The 22,244-nt window shown below is 42.3% G+C and overlaps 1 protein-coding gene and 2 long non-coding RNA genes across 4 annotated transcripts in view; 1 reads left to right on the top strand and 2 right to left on the bottom strand.

Annotated features, from left to right (window-relative positions):
* Positions 1-20,016, top strand: part of LOC5510207 (ATP-binding cassette sub-family C member 4) — a 27,824-nt gene extending 7,808 nt beyond the window's left edge. For both annotated transcript variants that reach the window (XM_032379356.2, XM_032379355.2), the window contains exons 3-11: positions 236-577; positions 867-1,246; positions 1,584-2,382; positions 2,559-2,981; positions 5,019-5,169; positions 5,803-6,129; positions 14,152-14,401; positions 18,139-18,275; positions 18,693-20,016. In XM_032379356.2, coding sequence (XP_032235247.2) covers positions 236-577; positions 867-1,246; positions 1,584-2,382; positions 2,559-2,981; positions 5,019-5,169; positions 5,803-6,129; positions 14,152-14,401; positions 18,139-18,275; positions 18,693-19,606 — 3,723 coding nt within the window. In that variant the 3' untranslated portion in view covers positions 19,607-20,016. The remainder of the gene's footprint in view (positions 1-235; positions 578-866; positions 1,247-1,583; positions 2,383-2,558; positions 2,982-5,018; positions 5,170-5,802; positions 6,130-14,151; positions 14,402-18,138; positions 18,276-18,692) is intronic.
* Positions 11,724-14,156, bottom strand: LOC116617012. Its single transcript, XR_007313992.1, has 2 exons — positions 13,660-14,156; positions 11,724-11,902 (listed from the first exon to the last, which is right to left on the bottom strand). It is a non-coding gene; the product is annotated as an uncharacterized LOC116617012 (long non-coding RNA).
* LOC125573220 lies at positions 18,903-22,226 on the bottom strand. Its single transcript, XR_007313994.1, has 3 exons — positions 21,781-22,226; positions 21,103-21,380; positions 18,903-19,040 (listed from the first exon to the last, which is right to left on the bottom strand). It is a non-coding gene; the product is annotated as an uncharacterized LOC125573220 (long non-coding RNA).
* Positions 22,227-22,244: the final 18 nt, after the last annotated feature.

Raw genomic sequence — 22,244 nt, 5'->3', positions numbered from 1 at the left:
AACATATCGCAAGCAAAATATATTGACAAATTATTAAAGGTACTGGCGTTTTGCATTTGTATAACTGAAATCTTCGAAAAACAACATTTTCGTATATCGACTATCACATACTCGTAGCTATCCCAAAAACGCTCTCAAATAATAAGTTTCATTTTCAAACGCAAACACTTAAATTCTTAACATTTTCGTTCACTTGCTGGCCCTCTAAATTATTCCATAAAATTCCTTTTTAAAGGCTGATGAGATCCGAGGTTCCCGCCTCAAGGGTCGAACACCCCACCTTACACGCGCTTTGATGAGTATTCTCTCGTGGAGCGAGTACGCGCTCATTCTCTTTTCTCTCTTCATCGGCGTTGCGTGTAACATTCTTGAGCCTCTCCTACTGGGCTTACTGCTGACCGCCTTGCTCAACACAACGCGGGCCGGGCCTATCGAAGACCCAATGGTGTACGTGTACTCAGGGGGCCTGTGTGCGAGCTCGCTGCTCAGGGTCCTGGTGCTGAATCAGTTCAACTCTAAGGCGCAACTAATGGGCATGCGCTGGAGGTCAGCGGTGACCGGACTCGTTTATAAGAAGGTACGTGTAAATGCCTTTCGCTCTCCCATATGGTTACTTCAATGAACTGAAGTAAAACCAGAATTATTCATCACTTTGTAACTAAAAACGGGATATCATATGTGTTCTCATGAATTAGCGAGAATGTTGCCGCTGAAAATTGCTAAGCCTCTTGCCAATTTAGAGATCCAACTAGTCACAGAAATATTTGCTCGACACAAAGCTAGAAACCGTAAGCGTCCGTAGAGTTATTTTGATAGTTAGCATCGTCAAAATCAAGATATGATCAGCGTGTTCAATCTAATTTTAGGTTTTGCGACTGAACCAGAAAGAAGTAGCCCAAGCAAGCACAGATCACGCGAACACGCTTATTACTCATGACACACAGCGGATGTATGACGTCGTACTCAAATCCGGGCTCATCCTGCAGGGTACCCTGGAACTTCTCGCCGTTAGTGTGTTGCTATGGCAACTCATTGGTTTCCAGTCCCTGACGGGCATTTTGTTTATAACAATGCTGATTGGCTACTATGTCGGGATGTGGGATGTGTGCCTCAAGCTACGTTCACGTATTAAATTTTGGGCTGAACGGCGCATGTCAGTTATCAGCGGTGTGGTGGAGAATCTGCGCTATGTTAAAATGAATTCATGGGAATGGTTGTATCGGGACAAAGCTGGCAAATACAGAAAGTAAGTACCGCAATCAATTGTACTGGGGAGTTAATAGATAGGGACAGCATACAGCTGTATATTTATAACACGAAACCCACACTGGAAATAGCCATCATCAAAAGACAAAGTTTTTTACAAATCATTAACATTTTAAAACATTAACTTCCATATATCGATGGAAATGGAAGCTAATCCATTCTTGGGTATGATGTCGAAATGGCGGTTGGCAGAGGCTCTTTTCAGCGTTATGTATATTGACAAAACAGTGACAAACGACACGTACCCCTGGACCTCCATTGATGTTCTACTACAGCTAATACTATGAATGCTTTACATTTCTCTCCTCGTATCACAGAAAGGAGATGCAAGCCATTCAACAAAAGAGCGCCATCTTGTCTTCATTTGCCACGTTCTTGTACACAGCAACAACCGTCGCTGTGTTCATCTCCCTGACAACGGTGGCTGTGACAGGCGAACCGCTGACCCTCTACAACATCTTCATGACCATCGCCTTGATGCGGACTATCCGTCTCTCCTCCTCCTCCCTCTTCGCTTCCGGTATAAAGTACATGGGGGAGTTCTCTGCTGCCGCAAGTAGGATCCAGACTTTCCTGCAAATCGACGAATACGACTCCCTTAAACCAAACAAAAGAAGCCTCGTGAAATCTAAAAAGATTTACAGGTCCTTTCTGGACTTAACCAAATCGGAAATTTCCCAGTATCTCTCCTCAGAAGACGTTAACAAGATCCAGACGGAGATAAAAAAGGGAACAACACTAGCAGTGCCGGAATACACCGAGGAGTTCAGGGACGCCAATATCGAGACTGTCACCGCATTCGTATCACTTAACAACGTCACGTGTCACTGGGGAAGAACCAACCAGGAGACGGCATTGCAGAACCTGAACATGCGAGCCAATGCCAAGGAACTGACGCTCATTAACGGCCCTGGAGGCAGCGGCAAGTCCACGCTACTGTTGGCAGTGTTAGGCGAGCTACCTGTCACCGAGGGTAGTATTCTTACGGAGGGACGCATGGTGTATGTGCCGCAAAAGCCTTGTATTTTCAGCGACTCGCTCAGGGAGAATATCGTGTTCGGGCGGCCGTTTAATCCGTTTAGGTACCAGGCGGTCCTCAACGCTTGTAACTTACAGGTGAGCATGGATTACTGTGAACACGCGCTTTTTCTTGCCAGCTCATCAGAGGTCACGTGATTAGAATTACAATATGCTTTTTTTTTTAAACAAAAAAATCGAAATATTCGACACACCAGAATCAGTTTGGACAAAATGGCAAGTACCCCCATGACCCTTCTTCATTTTTCTTGTAGAAAGTGATTGAGAAACTCCCGGATGGAGACTTGACGCTGATTGGTTCCCAGGGCGTCCCACTGACAGAGGACCAACGTGTCCGCGTGGGTCTGGCACGAGCTGCCTTTGCAGATGCGGAGATCTACCTTCTTGATGATCCGCTGAGTGGGGTAGACACCAAGATTGCAGAGCAAGTGTTTGACAAGTGCATTTGTGGGTTGATGTCCAAGCGCCTGCGAATCATGGTCAGCCGTCACCTCCAGTACGTGGAGAGGGCGGATCAGATACTGACCATGCGCTCGGGTACTATTATTCATGAGGTGACGTCACCTATGATGGGGTACAAGTCGGTTAAACTGCACAGCGTCAGTGATGACAGAAATGTAAAATCGGGAAGAGGGAATAGCAAATCAGTGGAATTTCCGGATTCAGAAGAGGCGGAGGTGTGTGGTGCATTCTGGTCGTTGTGTGTTCGATAGACTTTATGAGAGTTATGGCCATGCCCTACCTTTTGACACTTTAATGACATGGCCCTATTTCACCTTTGCTATGAATGGAGCCGTTTAAGAAACAAAAATAGTTTAAATCGTTTTTTTTATAGTTTTCTACTAGGCATTTGGCCTTTTAAAAGATAAAATACAAGTTTATACCTAGATTATACCTTTTGTAACACCCCTCGCCCTCCACAGGTGATCAAGATTGCCCCTATTGTAACACTCCTCACCCCCCACAGGTGATCAAGATCGCCCCTATTGTAACACTCCTCACCCACCAGGTGATCAAGATCGCCCCTATTGTAACACTCCTCACCCCCCACAGGTGATCAAGATCGCCCCTATTGTAACACTCCTCACCCCCCACAGGTGATCAAGATCGCCCCTATTGTAACACTCCTCACCCCCCACAGGTGATCAAGATCGCCCCTATTGTAACACTCCTCACCCACCAGGTGACCAAGATCGCCCCTATTGTAACACTCCTCACCCCCCACAGGTGATCAAGATTGCCCCTATTGTAACACTCCTCACCCCCCACAGGTGATCAAGATCGCCCCTATTGTAACACTCCTCACCCACCAGGTGATCAAGATCGCCCCTATTGTAACACTCCTCACCCCCCACAGGTGATCAAGATTGCCCCTATTGTAACACTCCTCACCCACCACAGGTGATCAAGATTGCCCCTGTTGTAACACTTCTCACCCACCAGGTGATCAAGATCGCCCCTATTGTAACACTCCTCGCCCTCCACAGGTGATCAAGATCGCCCCTATTGTAACACTCCTCACCCCCCACAGGTGATCAAGATTGCCCCTATTGTAACACTCCTCACCCCCCACAGGTGATCAAGATCGCCCCTATTGTAACACTCCTCACCCCCCACAGGTGATCAAGATCGCCCCTATTCTAACACTCCTCGCCCCCCACAGGTGATCAAGATTGCCCCTATTGTAACACTCCTCACCCCCCACAGGTAATCAAGATCGCCCCTATTGTAACACTCCTCACCCCCCACAGGTGATCAAGATTGCCCCTATTGTAACACTCCTCACCCCCCACAGGTGATCAAGATCGCCCCTATTGTAACACTCCTCACCCACCAGGTGATCAAGATCGCCCCTATTGTAACACTCCTCACCCCCCACAGGTGATCAAGATTGCCCCTATTGTAACACTCCTCACCCACCACAGGTGATCAAGATTGCCCCTGTTGTAACACTTCTCACCCACCAGGTGATCAAGATCGCCCCTATTGTAACACTCCTCGCCCTCCACAGGTGATCAAGATTGCCCCTATTGTAACACTCCTCACCCCCCACAGGTGATCAAGATCGCCCCTATTGTAACACTCCTCACCCCCCACAGGTGATCAAGATTGCCCCTATTGTAACACTCCTCACCCCCCACAGGTGATCAAGATCGCCCCTATTGTAACACTCCTCGCCCCCCACAGGTGATCAAGATTGCCCCTATTGTAACACTCCTCACCCCCCACAGGTGATCAAGATCGCCCCTATTGTAACACTCCTCACCCCCCACAGGTGATCAAGATTGCCCCTATTGTAACACTCCTCACCCCCCACAGGTGATCAAGATCGCCCCTATTGTAACACTCCTCACCCCCCACAGGTGATCAAGATCGCCCCTATTGTAACACTCCTCACCCCCCACAGGTAATCAAGATCGCCCCTATTGTAACACTCCTCACCCCCCACAGGTGATCAAGATTGCCCCTATTGTAACACTCCTCACCCCCCACAGGTGATCAAGATCGCCCCTATTGTAACACTCATCACCCCACACAGGTAATCAAGATCGCCCCTATTGTAACACTCCTCACCCCCCACAGGTGATCAAGATCGCCCCTATTGATTCACTGCCCACCCCCCACAGGTGATCAAGATTGCCCCTGTTTACTACCCTTACACCTCCCCTCCCAGCTGATCGACATCGCCGTTTACAACTACCCTCAACACACAGGTTATCAAGATTCCTAGCGTCGTTGACCGACCGGTTGAGAATGACAGTTTACCATGCCCTGTTCAGGGTAAGACTTACTGGAAATACTTCTCGGCGGCTATGTGGGATCCTCTGATAGTACTGTGCGCCTTGCTGTTCTTCCTGTTCCAAGGTATCGTTAAATGGAATCAAAATCAATCTTATTAGGGAATCTTCTAATAATAGCCTTTTCCCATATGATACCGATGCCTGCGCACCCCCCACCCCCCTCAGCCAATCCTGGATACGCGCCTGAAAATGGCTAGGGTCTAATTATCAGTGACAGATTAGTGATAATGATTTTTAACATCGTCAGCTAAACCATTATCAATAATAGTTCTGATGGTTTTGCTTGATCGTTCTTTTTAACAGCTTAAACTTTAAAACAATGTAAATCCCGTAGATTTAGTTAATATATAAATTATATGGCGCACTGCTAGCTGCATATCATTGCCATCATCAATACAAGGATCGCCATCGCCATCATCATCATTACAAATTCGTTTCTTTGGTGTCTTTAATCTTTAAATAACTTAATTGCCTCTAGTGAGCTCATCCAGCAATGGGCGACGCGTGAGAACGCTAACCGGCGACAACATATACAAAACAATGATAATACAAGAAAAATACTCGCGATGCGCATAACTTAACGTGACATGTAAATAGCAAGCAAACATTGAAAGTTAATCATTCGTGCACCTTATTGGCCTCAGCGCTTCGTTCACACTTGCGTTAACATAAGCATTATCTCTGCATTGTCCTGCAGTTATACTGATCGCCCCGGATGTGTGGCTTCTATACATCAGTCACACCGAATACAACCTGATGACGAGTGAAGACACGTGGTATGTATACGCCTCTCTCGTGGCCGGTCCCTTTTTACTTGTCATTCTACGCGCGACCGTCTTCGTATCGACAGCTTTGCGATCATCCAACAAGATGTATAATACTGTCATGGAGGCTGTTCTCAAAGGACCGGCGAATATGTTCACGAAAAACCCCGAGAAAGCCACGGAGATCCTTGATAGCTTTTCTAAAGATGTCAGTGCTATGGACGAGATCCTGCCGGGCGTTTTCCTCGACGCTTTGCAAGGTAAGGTAAATGCCGGTTACTCGAGAAACAGTAGGACAGTTGGGCAAGCATTTAGCGTTATTACGTGTAGCCTGCGTAGCGGTTAAAAAGGGAGGGAAGAGAGGTTATAGCCGCTACGCAGGCTATAACATGGCGAGGACAGAAAACCCCTCGGGAATTCTAGATCTAGTTTTCATGATAATAAAGGAGTTCATTGCCGCAAATACTGTTTCCGGGCCAGGAGGGAATTTGAATCCCCTTATAATCTAAAGCTGGAAGATCCTTCAGATTTCTGTGCCTTACAGTGTTTAGTAACTGGTCCGTTTTGTCTAAGCACTTTTCATTCAAACGGGTCTCCTAAAAATATATGACAAGGAAAACTCTGACAACCACAGGTATCCCGATACCAGGGTTCGTGCTGGTCAGCCAAACAAGAATTTAAGGAGTATTCAAGAAGTTTTCAAGGGCAAAAACAAAAATTTTCAAGGAGCATCTTTAAGAAACGTTTTATTTTGCATCTCAATAAAAACGAAAATACATTTCCAATTTACCCTTCAAAACTGTGAATACCATGACAGTACCGCCATTCGTGAAGTGTAGGCATACACCAACAAACACTTACAGCAATGTTATGGGAACATGTACCTGGACAATCCGTTTCTGCTACTAAGATAAAGTCGAACATGAAAAAAAAATTAAAGTTTAAGCTTTTTCTTCAGATCGTCGATTTTATCGCCCAACTCATCAGCTTCTCGTTCCATGTTTCTTATTGTTCTTTTGAAACTGTTAGCCTTTGTGACATGTACAAAGTTCTGTTCATTTTCTGCAAGGTCCATCAGCTGGTCCACACTTTGCTTAAGCTGGGCGCAGTCTTCAAGGATTCGCTTCCTTTTGGTTTGTGCTGCAAATAGCCCATCATCGACCGCTTTGTTCAACTTGTCTTTCTCTGCCTTCTTCTCAGTTTCTTGTTGCTTTCGTTGCTCTGTGCGGTAGGTAGATTAAGACGCTTGTCTTGTGGCATTTCTAAGATCTTGATCCAATTCAACATTTAGTACGCCACCAGACTTCTTGATATGGTCATAAATTACTCGCAAAGCAAAAACGGATCTTTCTTTAAAGTTGAAATCCATTATCTCTTTATTAATGCTGAAACCTCTTTCTACACCGGCCTGGCCGTGAGGAAGAACAAGTAAGCACTTCAGTAGGTTCCAAAAATTCTAGAGGGTGTTCTCTGCCTTTCAAAATACCGGCCAATAGAGCATCCAAAGGTTCGTCATTCACCTTGTCGAAGTTTTTGAATTTCAACAGTGTTTGTGGATGACCATGAACATCCTTTGCCAAAAACTGTTGGTATTCTCGCTTTAGACCGTCTGCATCCATTTCCTTGACTCTTTTGGCGTCAATTAAACAGTTCAGAAGCCTATCAAATAGCTTCACCGAGGATACTACTGATCCTGCAATTATATAGGGATCAAGACATCTCATACAACTTACGATGTGGTACTTGAGAGGGCATTTTTCCAATAGCTTTTCTGCGGCTCGAGTAAGAAAGTGCTTGCACTCGCAATCCTAAACTGTAGCTCTTCCCTTTGTGTGATTTTTCCTGCACTACGTAAAGAAGACAGCTCACGTTTTGTTACAATCCCTAAGTCAACATCCTTTGCAGCCTTGGTACTCTCATCTGATATGTCAATCTCTGCCAGTTTAAGGAAAAGAGGTGGCGCTATCCATGACACTTTACACACTACACATAAGTTGGTCAGATGCAAGAAAAGGGATAAGTAGAGCGTCAAGAAGGGCCGGAAATCTTGGGCAACTGATATCCAGAACAAATGTTTTGCCTTCAGCAGCTCGTCCGACGTCACAGCTTTCTCAACAAGTTTATATCCTTCGTGATGTTTTGGTTCCGTCTTGTTAAGCTTAGCTTGGATGCGATACTCCCGCATGCTAGGAATCAATGTCAATGAACGGCTAGCAACATATTCTAACCATCTGTAAGCATCACATAAATCATGCTGTTAGTTCGCGAATTGAAGCAATTACTTTTTGGTATGCAAGGATTTCCAGGTTCTTGTGTATTTCTGTATCACCTGGGAGAAAACACATTGATAGCATTGCTGAGTATCGGCACCAAGTATTTTTTAAGCTGAAGCCCTGGCCAAACGAAATGCAAGTTTTGACGCAAGTTTACTGTTTTAAGCTTCTGCGCGTGGTGCTGACGACACGAGAGCGCACAAGCAAACTGCAAAAATCTCGTAATTTTCTCAGTAGAAAACAAAAGTGAGGGGGGGTCGGAAATAGAGAAAAAAATGTAATCCCCCCCAATATTTTTTTGCTTCCGTTGCCCAAGATTATTATAGCAAAAAGCGCAAGTGTAAAAACGCCTAAATTTTTTTAAGCCGAACACCTGTTTGTTGTTTTGCATAGTATTGCGCCTGGAATTAAGCAACTGTATAGCGAGAACTTCCAGCACCGAATATATTGTCAAGTTTCCTTTAATAAAACGATAATAAAAAATATAAATAACATCGTGGCCATCTTGGTTTGGATTCCGTTTTCAGATCGACAATACACTGAGGTTTGATAATGAAAAGAGTAAGAAAACAAATTAATTTTTTACCGTCTCAAAACACAACAAATCGAGCTTGTGTTTTGGCCAATCTGTTTGCCGAATTCAATGTCACTCGCCTCTTTTGAAATAAACGAGGGTAACAAATGTTATATTCACAAACATAACTATACAATCTATCTCTTATCCATAGAGATAAAATAAACGTTTTACCACAGAGCCGGTGAAGAAACAACGGAAAAGTAAATCTATAATTTTGTTCATAACTAGATTGCTATTTAGAAACTCAAATCAAAAGCTCAAAAATATGAATAAAGCCTCAATTACTGGAGAATTGATATATATAACTTACAGTATGTATAGAAAACTTACCTCTTTATCACACGAGTTAAACACGAACGCGCGGTATAAACGGATCGCTCCGCCCCCTTTTTTGCATACTAATCAGTATCCAACATGGCGGCTGGCAGCGTTATCAAAGGGGGGAATCAAAGCTCGAATAAAGCATAATAAAAACAAATGTTTATTAGTCAATAAAGCTCTTTTTTTGTTGTGAATGGATGCTGCTTTTGAAATTCGCGCCATTTTCCCAGTGTCAATCAGTCCTTTTACTCCAGTCTCACCCTTTTCCTTCCTCCGAGCCTCCACTCAGTTTGTTATTGTGGATAGCAGATTCAACCAAAAGAACAGCCGCAAAACAACCCCCAAATATAGAGACCAAAGCCAGAAGTTCGATCTTTGAGTCAATCTTTTATCAAGGGGGGGGGGGATCAGTGCAACGGTGGCGAAATCCTTTTTGAGACCGAAGCACCCTGTTCAACATAGCGCTTTCTACAGGAGACGAAGGTCGACTTAAGAGAATTAAGGATCAACAACAAGATTGCAAATCCCGTCGTGGTTCATCAAAGGAAACTTCAACGACCAAGAACGCCAATTTGATCGAAGCACTACTCACGACGTAATCAACAACTGATATTTCCTCCCTCAACTCTTCAGTCCTTTCAAATAGCTTTCGATTAAATCCCAGGAAGCCAGTCCAATGAATTTATCTATTCACTAAGTCTATTTTATTAGAAAAAACGAAAGGAAAGTGTTCGTTTTGTAGTCTTTGTTCTGACCCGCAAAGCATTGCATTTTGTAGACAGGGCCACCTTGCCAGCGCGCAAATGCAATGTGTTTGCGTTGACTCCATGAAGTGGATAAACTCACTATGTCATCTGGAAGTGTCGTGAAATACTAAGTCAAAATTAGGTAAGAAGTTTGTGTATCTTTCCTCATTAGTTTGAAATGTCATGTATAAGTAAAGACTACAATAGAATCATTATATTGTCTATACTGTTCAGAATGATGCTTCATGGCCTAAAATCAACTGATCACAGAGACAATATGCTGGTGTTTGTGATGCAGCCCTGATATGATGTGAAGATATTTGGCATAGACATAAAAAAAATAAATTAAAACATTGACCCCTCAACCGGCCTGTACCGGCTTTGGGAAGTACCCACAACCCAAAAAATTCATAAATGCAAAATAAACACAACAAGATGAAGATACTCAGGCATCAGTCTAAGGGATAAATGGTCTTGCAGATATGCATCCAACCAAGGTGTTGGCATCTACTCTTAAGCCAAATAATAGCACAGGTTCTTTGACAAATCTCAAATCGAACAAGGAGAGAAAAGCAGAATCACACCTCTCAATAAAACGCTCAAAATACCACACAAGGGAGAGATCAGCAAACACAGCTCAAGACACAAATATATACCTTTATTCTGATCGTCCAGGTACATTTCCATGGCCTCAAAACACAATGTCCACTCCTTGAAGGATTGTACAACCACGAAGATGTCTTTACGTATTGCAAAGCATTCTGGGAGATCCAGGGGACAATTCACGAAGGGAGGGCCAGTCAACACTCCTCTCCCCAAAGTCAGATGGTTTTTAATAAGTCTTTTCACTCCGAAGCCAAACAAATCAATTCCAGGTCATACAGACCCAGAATAGCAGTGTAAACAATTTTGGAATCAATTTGGTTTCAGAAAAGACAGCATTTAGGAGAGCTGTGGTGATTCATTAGAAAATCATTTTCTCATCCAGGCAAAGCCAAACAAGAAAAAATCATCATGAATCCACCTTTGCTTGCAAATATCCATAAGCAAAGCACTCAGTTATGCCCCAAAAGACTTCATGATGTCCTGAGACACTCTCCTAATATGCTCATAGCTGTATTTTTGATGAAAAATACAAGCAACCATCAACTTGTGCTGGCTTCAGCACAACGACGAGGGATTAAAAGTGGGGACCGCAAAGCACTGTTGGAAAGCTTGGATACCCCTGACTAGGTGCAGCTGTGTTTGACTTTGACGGACTGTATAAAACTCAGAATAGGGGGGGAGGTATCTGTTTTCATCGTAATGCATTACAACACATCTAGGTTAATGTATATGTTGAATATACTAAATTGGTGTGTTATTTCTGTGTAGTTCATGACACATCTTTCCTATACAACTATTTTGTGTAATTATTCAATAACAAATGCAACCTAAATTGTTCTAACAATGCAGTTTATTTTTCCATCATTGTGAAAACATTTAAAAAAGATGAAACAATAAACAATCTATACAACAAGGGTTTTCTGATTCCTATATTTTGAGAAAAGGGAACAGGCCCCCATACCCCTAACTCTCCCATGCTTAGATTTGGGAGTTCCATCCAATATTAGGAAAATGCAGATAATAAAATAAAGATAAAGAAACTTACATTCCCATGGCTCCCATATCTGGATTAGCCTTCACTTCACATCTTACTTCCTCCTTGAGACTGCCTCCAGTAGAATACCAATTGATGACTAGGACATATTTTGTAATGCACTGTCATCAGTGTTGGTTCATATATGATACAATGTGTGGATGACTATAGGCATGCTGCCTAGTCAACTCAAATAACAAGTAGTTTTTATTAATGTTTTTATGCTTTTATTTACACTAAATTACACTTTATATTTTGGGAAAGTTACAGTGCTTACATACTTACTCCCTTAATGATATTGTAAACTGCATAGATCAGTCTGTGCATGTAAAGCACACTTGATCATGCCTAATCCAGGTATTTACAATAAACAAATATTAACATTGTACTGGTAGTGGAGAGCTAGTATTAGTAGGAGTAGTGGTTTGAGGAGATGCATTGGAACTTTGGCTCCAAACTTTGTGCACTTGGATAGGTCTGTGATTGAAATGTAAATAGGTCAAAGGTAAAGTGACAAAAAGGAAGAAAAGCAATTATTATATTCGCTTTATTTACAACACATTATCTAAGTGCAACAACAAATGTTTTTTTTACAGGCATTAGCTTATTCTATTTTTAAAATATTTTATGCATTTTATGCGATTGATACCGATGTCAATCGCCTGGAACAAGTGCAAAAGAACGCTGCACGGTTCGTCACCAACACATATGACCCGTATGCAAGTACCACAAAACTTGTTAAAGACCTATCTTGGGACACTCTTGAACAAAGACGTTTAACTAGTCAGGCTATCTTATTTTATAAATTTCATAATAGTCTTATATATGCTAAATTACCTGATCTTGTCACGCGATCAACCAGATCCACCAGGCGCAAAGAGCTGTATTATAACCAATTGCAAGCAAATACCCTAGCTTTCAACTATTCTTTTTTCGCTAGAGCCATAAGAATCTGGAATTTGCTCCCCAACGACGTCAAATCAATTAATACCCTTGCCAAGTATAAGGCTGCTGTTCAGCCTGCAGTTAGATCTTTACAAGTACCTTGCTACTTGCGCAGGCTTTAGATCCCCAACCCATTAGCTGCTTAGTTAGTTTGTTTATTTATTAGTCATTCATTTATTTATTTATTTAGCTATTTATCTATTTATTATTTATGTATTTAGCTATTTATTTATATCATTTATCTGCAATTAGATTTAAAGTGCATGTTACTTGTGTTAGCATTTAGATCCTCAATGGTCCTTTCCCCTTGTGGCGTTCTGTGCTTCTGTCTACGCCGGAGTCCTCTGCAATGCTTTGCTGAAGCGGTTGCGAGTGATTCTGGTGTGGATGGGGGTGTGGAGCGCCGTAGGGGGAAGGGTCCATTAAATATTTCGTTTGTCTGCTTGTTATTCACTACTAATTTATTTATTTGTTTATTACCTATTTGTCTCAAGTATCTATCCTGTTTTTCTTATTTTATCTATTTACTTATTTATTTATTTATTTACTTATTTATACATTGATGTTTGTTTTTGCTACAGTTACTCTTTAATACTCTTTGTATCATAATTATACAATAATTACAATATTTACTTATACAGTTACTCTTTAATACTCTTTGTATCATAATTATTCGTTATTATTTGAGCAATACTTATTGTAATTATTTTAGCTCTATATGCCTCCTAGTATTAGCGAAAGCTACTTATAGGAGTAATAAATCGAAGTATCGAAGCCTAACAAAACTTGAATGCCATTTTTTTCACTGAGAAGCGGAATGGTTATTATGAATACTATAGCAAAGAATCAATGCAACTTGGGTAAAGATTGAGAAAAGCACTTCATAAGCGGATAAGTCATTGGCAAATGTACAACTCAGGTGCCAAAAAACTTCTCCTTGGACTTTAGAAGCGAAATACGAGCGACACAAATGAAGTTGTGCGCTCGTTTGTTTACATTTACGCCGTCAGTTATCTAAAACCCGTAAGGGATTTTTTAAAAAAAAGAGAGAAGGACCTACCGGTTTCTCTCTTTTCAACAATTTTGAGGATTTAATGATGAAATAAAGCCACAAACATGCCTAAGTCCGAACGGGGAAACTTTAGCACTCACGTAAAAAGGGGAGAAAATTCATTCAATTTACGATGGAGATGTGTATTTTCTGCTGTAAAACATTGTACTCTTAAAGCTACAGATACCGTTGCATTTTAACACGTTTCTGATAACAAAAAGACCGAATTTTTACTTACTTGCACTGTAGCTCGACTCATTTGCTGGTTTGTCGGGAGCTCCGTGAAACACGTCCGCACGCTTTGAAGTCTTGACTCAACTGATTTGATTGACAGATTTTTCGGAGCTTTCCTAGGGAGCTCCCTTTTATAGTGCGCGTGCGTGTTTAAAAAGCACCTGTCGATGCTCGAATGCCTCGAAGGGAAATTCGAGGTTGCAAGCTGTCACGTGACATCCAAGCGCGGGAAAAACTTACCACAGGGAGATAGGCAGGTTCGGAAAAGACGACAGACGCACTTTTCATAAAAAAAAATTATGAAATATCGTCGTTTGTTTCGTTACATATTGGTTATAGGATCTTTCTTAAGAAGAATTCACGATTTTTTAAGGAGATTCACCTATTTTTCAGGAGTTTCAAGTGCCCTTGAAAAGGGATTTCAAATTCAAGAACTTTTCAAGGAGTTCAAGGACCTGCACGAACCCTGGATACTTACAATGTTTCTCTTCCCCAGGCGCCTGTTTCACCATCACGGCCATTCTTCTCCCTGCTCTGTTGAACCAGTGCCTACTTCTCTTCGCGGTTCCTCTCGTCGTGCTTTTTGTGCTCTTCTGGGGGTACTACCTGCGTACGGCCCGTCAAGTCCGAAAGCTGGAGGTAGCAAGTCGCATCCCTTTGAGTAATCACTTTGCTGAGATGCTGCGCGGACTAGCGGTCATCCGGTCACATGACATGGTGGATGAGTTCACCGACGATGTGTTTAGGTTGGTGTGGCAAAAGAAGGGGGGGAGGGGAGAGGGGAGGGTATATAGATCACATGACATGGTGGATGAGTTCACCAGCGATGTGTTTAGGTTGGTGTGGCAAAAGAAGGGGGGAAAGGGAGAGGGGATGGTATATAGATCACATGACATGGTGGATGAGTTCACCAACGATGTGTTTAGGTTGGTGTGGCAAAAGAAGGGGGGGAGGGGAGAGGGGACGGTATATAGATCATATGATATGGTGGATGAGTTCACCGACGATGTGTTTAGGTTGGTGTGGCAAAAGAAGAGGGGGGGGAGGGGAGAGGGGAGGGTATATAGATCAAATGACATGGTGGATGAGTTCTAGGGCTGTCCCAAAGATGCTCGGCAACTTTTGAGCAACTTTTAGGATTTGCGGCAAGCTTTCCTTTTCCGGGCATCTATGCTGTTTTTTTTTCTGGTTTTTAGGGATATATTCACCTCAAATGTGCATTTTTTTTTGCTTTTTTTCTTGTTCTTGGTATCGAATTATTTGCATTTTTTAGCTTCTTACCTCATTCATAAATCTGTTAATCATTTATGGTCATTGGTCAACCTGTGGTTTGACGAGCATGCAGTCTTGACGGTCAGCGTTCATTCACTATTCAAAATGGCGGAATCCTCGATTGACGATGAACTTATTATAGAATACAACCCTCTAACAATAGCTGGAACAGCTGGAGCTAAGCTAAGTACACCTCAGAAAGCAACAATTTCCCGAGAAAGAAAACACCCAGACAACCTTGCTGGGAAAAAGACTGTCCGTGAAACGTCAGGGCCTGAAGTGCCGACTTGGCAGAGAGTTAAGGAATTCCAAAATGAATATTTGGTTGCTCAATCTGGAAAACTTAGGTGCAAAGCCTGTAAAGAGACGTTATCATAGAAAAAGAGCTCTCTGAAAAAGCACGTTACTTCGCAAAAGCATCTAAGGGCTAAAGCTACTCTTGAGAAGGACAAAGCGAAGGATCAGAACATTAAGAAACTTTTGTCCAAACATAACACCATTCAAGGTTTCACTCTTCCAGAGGAAATGCGCCTCTATCGCTACGAGCTGGTAGAGATAATGCTCAAAGCTGGGATTCCTCTTGCAAAAGTTGATGTTCTTAGACCTTTCCTTGAAAAGTATGGCCATTGATTGACCACTCGATCCCATCTGTCAGAGTTCATCCCTTTAATATCAGAGAAAGCTAGAAGATGCTGATAAAGACTAAAATCTCGGCCTCGAATGGGTTCTCTGTTATCTTTGATAGGAGTACAAGACTTGGCGAGGCCTTAGCTATCTTATTAAGATATGTTGATCAGCAATATAAAGTCCAGCAGCGACTTGTCAAGATTGAAGTTTTAGCTCGCAGCCTCAATACAGAACAGCTGGCTCAGCGACTGATTCTATGCTTAGAATTTTACCTAATCATCTTCTGGCTGCAATGAGGGATGGTGCTGCTGTAAATGAAGCTGCCTTGCGTCAGGTCGGGTTTTACTTTCCAAATGTTTTTAATGTGAAGTGCTTTTCACATACCATTGAATGCTGGGAAACATTTTGAGTTTACAGTGCTAGAGACATTTTCTAGATACTGGAATACAATGTTTTCCCAAAGCCCTGCAGCCAGACTAGCTTGGAAGACAAGAACAGGGACTTCTATTCAGCTGAGATCAGAGACAAGATGGTGGAGTAATTATTAAGTACTTGATTTGGTTACCCAGTACTATGGAGATGTGGAGCCCTTCTTGAGAGAGAATGACCACCTCTAACCCATGTGCAGAGCCAAGCTGCTGGAGGTGTTCGATGATCCTGAGGCTACACATGCTACACGTGACCTAGAAATGGAGCTGGCTGCTTTGGCTGATGCAGGCAAGCATTTCGTTTCTGCCACCTATTATCTAGAAGTAGATGGGCCCCTTGTATTTTCCTTTTATGAGCGCCTGTCTACAGTAGCCCATGCTATTGCCATTGAGGCATACCGGAATGTTGAGGCCAAAGCAAAGCAGCATGCAAATGATGATCCTGATATCTACAACGAGCTGGTTGCAAATGCAAAGGCCTGCATAGCTCCAGGTTTTCAATATTTTCTAATTTAGTGTAGAATTCTGTTCTACCGTGGGTGCCTTCAAGGCAGCACGCTTGTGTTGCCCTGTGAAGGTACAGGAACTGCACCTAAATGCAGCATCTGTAGAGGAGCTGCAGTAGTTTGGATTTTTCTCCAATTATGAGGTTGCTTCTCTGGTTGAAGAGTTACCAAGCTACTTGGCCGCTGCAGATGGAGTAGTTTGCACCACAAAGGAAGAGAAAATATCTTTGTGGGCAGATCATGTGAATACTCTTCCTAACTGGTCAGCGGCTACGAAGAAGATCTTACTCATCCAATCAAGCTCGGCAGCAGCAGTGAGAGTATTCAGTCACCTACAAAATGCTTTTAGCTGACAGCAGGACAGTGCACTAGAGGAGACACTTGAAGTGTCAGTGATGCTCAGATACAATGACAACAAGCAAGTTTGAAGTGCCTGTGATGCTCCGATATAATGGCAACAAGGGAGTGTTGCCTCACTAGCCTGCATGTGCTTTGGCTATCAGCCATGTTGTTATAAAACTCACATGGACAAATCTTTCTTTAAGTTGCACTGTGAACCAAGTCGTTTCGTTTTTTCATGATGCCTCTTTTATTGCATCATAATTTATATACATATTACATTGCATATTACATATTTACATTAAATTTCCAATCAATGTTTTTTAATGTTGAAAAGAATTGTTAAGCAGCATTCTCTCATCAACTTTGAAAAATGTATTAAATTTGTTGGCAAATTTTTACACTTTGGACAATTTTTCTATAATTCTTATTCCATTTTTTGAGCATCTTTTTGGCAACTTTTGCAAATTTGTGGCATCTTTTTGGCAACTTTTGCAAATTTGTGGCAACTTTTGCAATTTTTGGAGCAACTTTTTGGTATTTTTGGAGCATCTTTTTAAGAAATTTGGAGCATCTTTGGGACAGCCTTAAATTGAGTTCACCAACAATGTGTTTAGGTTGGTGTGGCAAAAGAAGGGGGGGAGGGGAGGGTATATAGATCACATGACGTGGTAGATGAGTTCACAGACGATGTGTTTAGGTTGGTGTGGCAAAAGAAGAGAGGGGGGGGAGGGGAGAGGGGAGGGGATATAGATCACATGACATGGTGGATGAGTTCACTGACGATGTGTTAAGGTTGGTGTGGCAAAAGAAGAGGGGAGGGGAGAGGGGATGATATATATATCACATGACATGGTGGATGAGTTCACTGACGATGTGTTTAGGTTGGTGTGGCAAAGGAAAGGGGGGGAGGGGAGGGTATATAGATCACATGACACGGTGGACGAGTTCACAGAAAATATGTTTAGGCTGGTGTAGCAAAGGAAAGGGGGGGAGAGATGGGGAGAGGGTATAGGTCGCATGACATGTTTGGTCAGTCTGTGTCAAGGAAAGGGGAAACTCAACAACATAGCTCGCAAAGTACTCGCCCATATAGCTTAGAATTTTATCCAGACTACTTTTGATTATTGAGATTTTTAAGATTCTATATCGTAGTAAAATAAGCGGCTCAATTAAACTCCATATGCTTACTACAAACTTGTTTTTACTGGATCAGCGCCTTGATTAAGGGTTAGGCATTACTACTCTATCCAACATATCATCATCGCAAACATCAACAGCATGTCATTTCATGGTGTTTTTCGTCTCTAGGTACCAGGACTCCCACTGCCAGACGTCCTGCACGGCCGTGATTCTGGAGGCCTGGGTAGCACTGCGCATTGATCTTCTGTGTGTGATGTACCTAGCCGCCGTAGTGTTTGGCGCGCACCTCATGAATGTAGGACCAGGTGGGACATGAATCGTAAACGTGGCGTTTCAGCCGCGTTCCCGGGGTGTTATGGGTAATTTCTAGTATGAGACGCCATTTTGAACGAACCCTGAACCCTGGGAACGAGGCTGGTGGCGTTTTTTTCCGTGCCTAACATGAGTCTCTAATTTGATCTAAGGATCAGGAAAAGGCTTAATCTAACCTTATAGATGGCAAAACCAATCGATTCACCCGTAGTGCATGTAAACCTCGTTTGCATAGGAATTTGTGGGCTTAATGCAGCTGTTACGAACATCAATGATCGAGTTTCTATCAGCTTATATTATTATTATTTATAAGAATATAGTCGCACTCTCTACTGGAAATATTTTATGAAAAGCAATAAATATAGTGGAGCCTTTACAAGATGCATAAACTCGTGTTTTTCCTTTTCCAGCTTTTACTGGCATATCTCTAGTGTATGCTATCCAGATGGCTTGTGAACTGTCCATATATGGAGTTAAACGGTGCTTCGATGTCGAGAATTATATGACGTCAGTACAGCGTCTATTGGATCATAGTAATATCGAGTCGGAGCCTGGGTACGATAATCGAACCCAGCCCCACGAACCGTGGCCGAGCGCGGGGCATGTAGTATGCGATAACGTCTCGCTGACCTACGAAAAGGATGGACTGCGGGCGCTCAAGGATCTCACGTTTAGCGTCAGCGCCGGCGAAAAGATCGGGATTGTCGGACGGAACGGATCGGGGAAATCCTCCGTTATCCACGCTTTATTTAGGATGCCTGAAATCGAAGGGAAGATACTGATTGATGATGTGGATATCAAAGGAATGAACTTGCAGCGATCTAGGCAAGGGATTTCTGTGATCACCAAGGACCCCGTCATATTCTGTGGTAATGTGCGATGCAACGTAGACCCGTTCAGCAAACGCACTGACAAAGAAGTGTGGGAGGCCTTGGACAAAGTGCACCTAAAGCCTTGGGTGGAGACTCTCCCGAAGCAGCTGTACCAAGACCTAGCCGAGTGTTCTGCCGCCTTCAGCACTGGCGAAAAACAACTGGTCGCTTTAGCAAGGGCTTTGGTTTATAATACTAAGATCTTAGTGCTTGATGAAGCTACCTCGGTGGTCGATTATAAGACGGATCGTTTGGTGCAAGAGATTATTAGATCCAAGTTTAAGAACAGCACAATTATAACCGTGCCTCACCGACTTAGCACTATCATTGATTATGACCGGGTCATGGTGCTGGATAATGGCCGCATCGTGGAGTTTGACAAGCCGGAGACTTTGCTCAAGAAGTCTGACGGGTATTTTGCTCACCTTTATGGGAGTCAATGCCCCACATAAGACTTTAGGCGTGTACCAGGGAGTGAAAACGACACACTTTGAAATAACAATGGGCTTATCAAAGGGGTTACAATCGGTCCGAAGGCAATTTTAAAAAGGGACAGAGGCGCCTTTGGAAAGCATGAGAATGTCCCATTTATCAAGTAAAAAGAAATCTAGCCTGTAAACAGACTATGAAAACTTCGTATTCGTATTCATTTCGTACCGAGGTTAAAAAAAATTTAGAAAGGAATGATCTGTATAATATTAATATCATTAGTCAATCGTTAGATCGACCCGCATGTTATTGATGGCATTTCTTCTCCCTGAGGGGATTTTGTTTTGTATAGCCGGGTCGGAACTCATATTCACACGTCTTATACCAGATTATTTTGGTTTGTGATAAAATAAACACATTATATTTGATCATAGATTATGCAAGCGTGATGTGCCTAAGAAATGGAATAGGGTGAATAAAAAAACAGTGCTTGATTTCAGAGGAGATCTCATACCCCCCCTTCCCCCCCCCCCCCCCCCCCCCCCGGGGGAGGTGATATGGATCTTTTCTGAAGAAAGTTCTCAACAAGGGGATTCCGCTTATTTCTCGGAATCGGGCTGGTAACCTAGCTAATGTTACGGTTGAAAAAAATTATCATTATGTTTGCTTTCTTCACCATGCACCAGGCTCATAGAAAGTATCTTTGAAATGTCCATTATGAAATAAAAGAAGAAACAATAGCTGAATGTGAGTGTTTAAGGGGAGGGGGAGGGTAGGGAGCTTTGCTGTACGCCTTCAAAAAGCAAGGCAAGCAGTAAAATTTAGTATTTTGGCATATAAAAGCAAACATGAATGACAAAATCCTGTCTAAATTTAGCCCACGGTCCAAAGAGACCCAAAAGGGAATCAGCATTCATGCTTTCCGTGTGGTCCATTGAGTGATCTTCTTAACGAGAGCTCTAAGTGCCTTAGGCGATAGGCCAGAGATGCGCCATACACTGGAATAATGTAAACCCTGATAAATCGAAGATCCGAGGGGCCAAACTTTCGAAGAGAGGATCTTGAGTAAGGATTCGAGTTATCAGGGTTTTGACGCATGCTTGGATACTCTATGAGAAATATAGATGGCTGGGATGATTTATTGTAGGTTTTATTTTGGCTTTCGCGATAGAATCTTTTTTATTGCATCGTTCTTCGCCGATTTAAAAATCGTGTTTGCTTAACCCCTGGCGTTTGTAAAGCGAATTGAGGACTTGATTGAAAACAATAACATGTTGGACTCTTCGGCTCTTCTCAGAGCTCAGGCAATTAACGATAAGAATTATGAATAATCATGGATAATTATTATTTATCAAGACTATTACAACAGCAACTACTGTTACTCACCAATATAATAAATCGTATAGATTTTCGCGGTGAAGGATGAAATGCGCAATGATTCTGAATTTCAAACTCTTACGAGAGTCGTGTAGAAGAGTGTAGTCAGAGGATAAAAACAAAATCCTGCTTTGATACTCACCGCCTTTCTAATCCCACTTTCTTCTAGCGGTAAATGACGTCAATTGCCTATTATTGGCCTCGGAAGTAGCTGATATATTCTGTTTAAAATTCTCAAAGCTCATCTTTTCTTCATACCAAAAAGTGAGTTAACTCTACAGCGCATTTCCTTGCTTTGAGGCGCATTTCCTTGCAATGAGGGATATATTTTCGTTAACACAAGCTATCCCCCAATTTATTCTTTTTCTTGCAAATCATCCTTTGCACCATCTTTGAGCTTAATCGATATATAGTCTATTACTACAAAAGAACAAATCGTAAAGCACCTCACATTTTAGTCAAAATTTTGACAAAGATATTTAGAATGCAAATTGAAGATAAATTTGAATGTTTGAAGGTTTAGAGTAGCGAAAGTGCCTAGTGTTGACATCCAACCAAAAGCTGGAGATCTCCCGATGAGCAGGTGAGTTGGGTAACGCTTGTTCGTGATTGAATGGTTGAAATAACCCACAAATCGGCGAAAGAATAAATTATTTCGACAGAACCCGATGGACGGCTAGCTGCCGAGCTATATGTCTAGATTTGAAACATAAAACCCATTCAGAGCACGGATGACATTACAGGTGAATGAATGATGGTTTTCGTTCACAAAAAGGAGTTGATTTATAATAGACACGTTGGCACGGCGCTGATAACATACCTGCTGGTAGGAACTTATGTTGTTTGCTGATGACTATTTTCTTTCAATACAAGGGTCTCACTACAGAAAGAATAGTTTATTGTATGATTTTGTTTTTCACGTTTTGTATCGATGACAGCTCGTCACTGTTTATTGATAGCCTCCTATATCTTACATCAGATTTCGACATTAGTGCTAGGATATTACTTGACATATTGTAACAAGATAAAAGTTCTAATTATAAAAAAGGATTTTTTTGACTATGCGCTTTATTCGCGAATATTTCGCGCGAAAAAAGACATATCGAGGGTAAACAATAGGTATTGTTTAAGTAACCCAATGGCGTGCGCTGTAATAGAGCACTGGGGGTCCATATTTGGAGCGAACCATTTGGAGAGCGGTGTGTGCTTAGTTCACGTCAGTCAGTCTAAGTAATCATTCTTGATCTTTCATGTCCTCAGAAATACTCATCTTGGCCGTTGTTA

Source organism: Nematostella vectensis, chromosome 10 (genome assembly GCF_932526225.1).
Source record: "Nematostella vectensis chromosome 10, jaNemVect1.1, whole genome shotgun sequence".
Lineage (NCBI taxonomy): Eukaryota > Metazoa > Cnidaria > Anthozoa > Actiniaria > Edwardsiidae > Nematostella > Nematostella vectensis.
The sequence above is the reverse complement of the archived record's forward strand: the minus strand, read 5'-3'. Positions and strand labels throughout refer to the sequence as shown.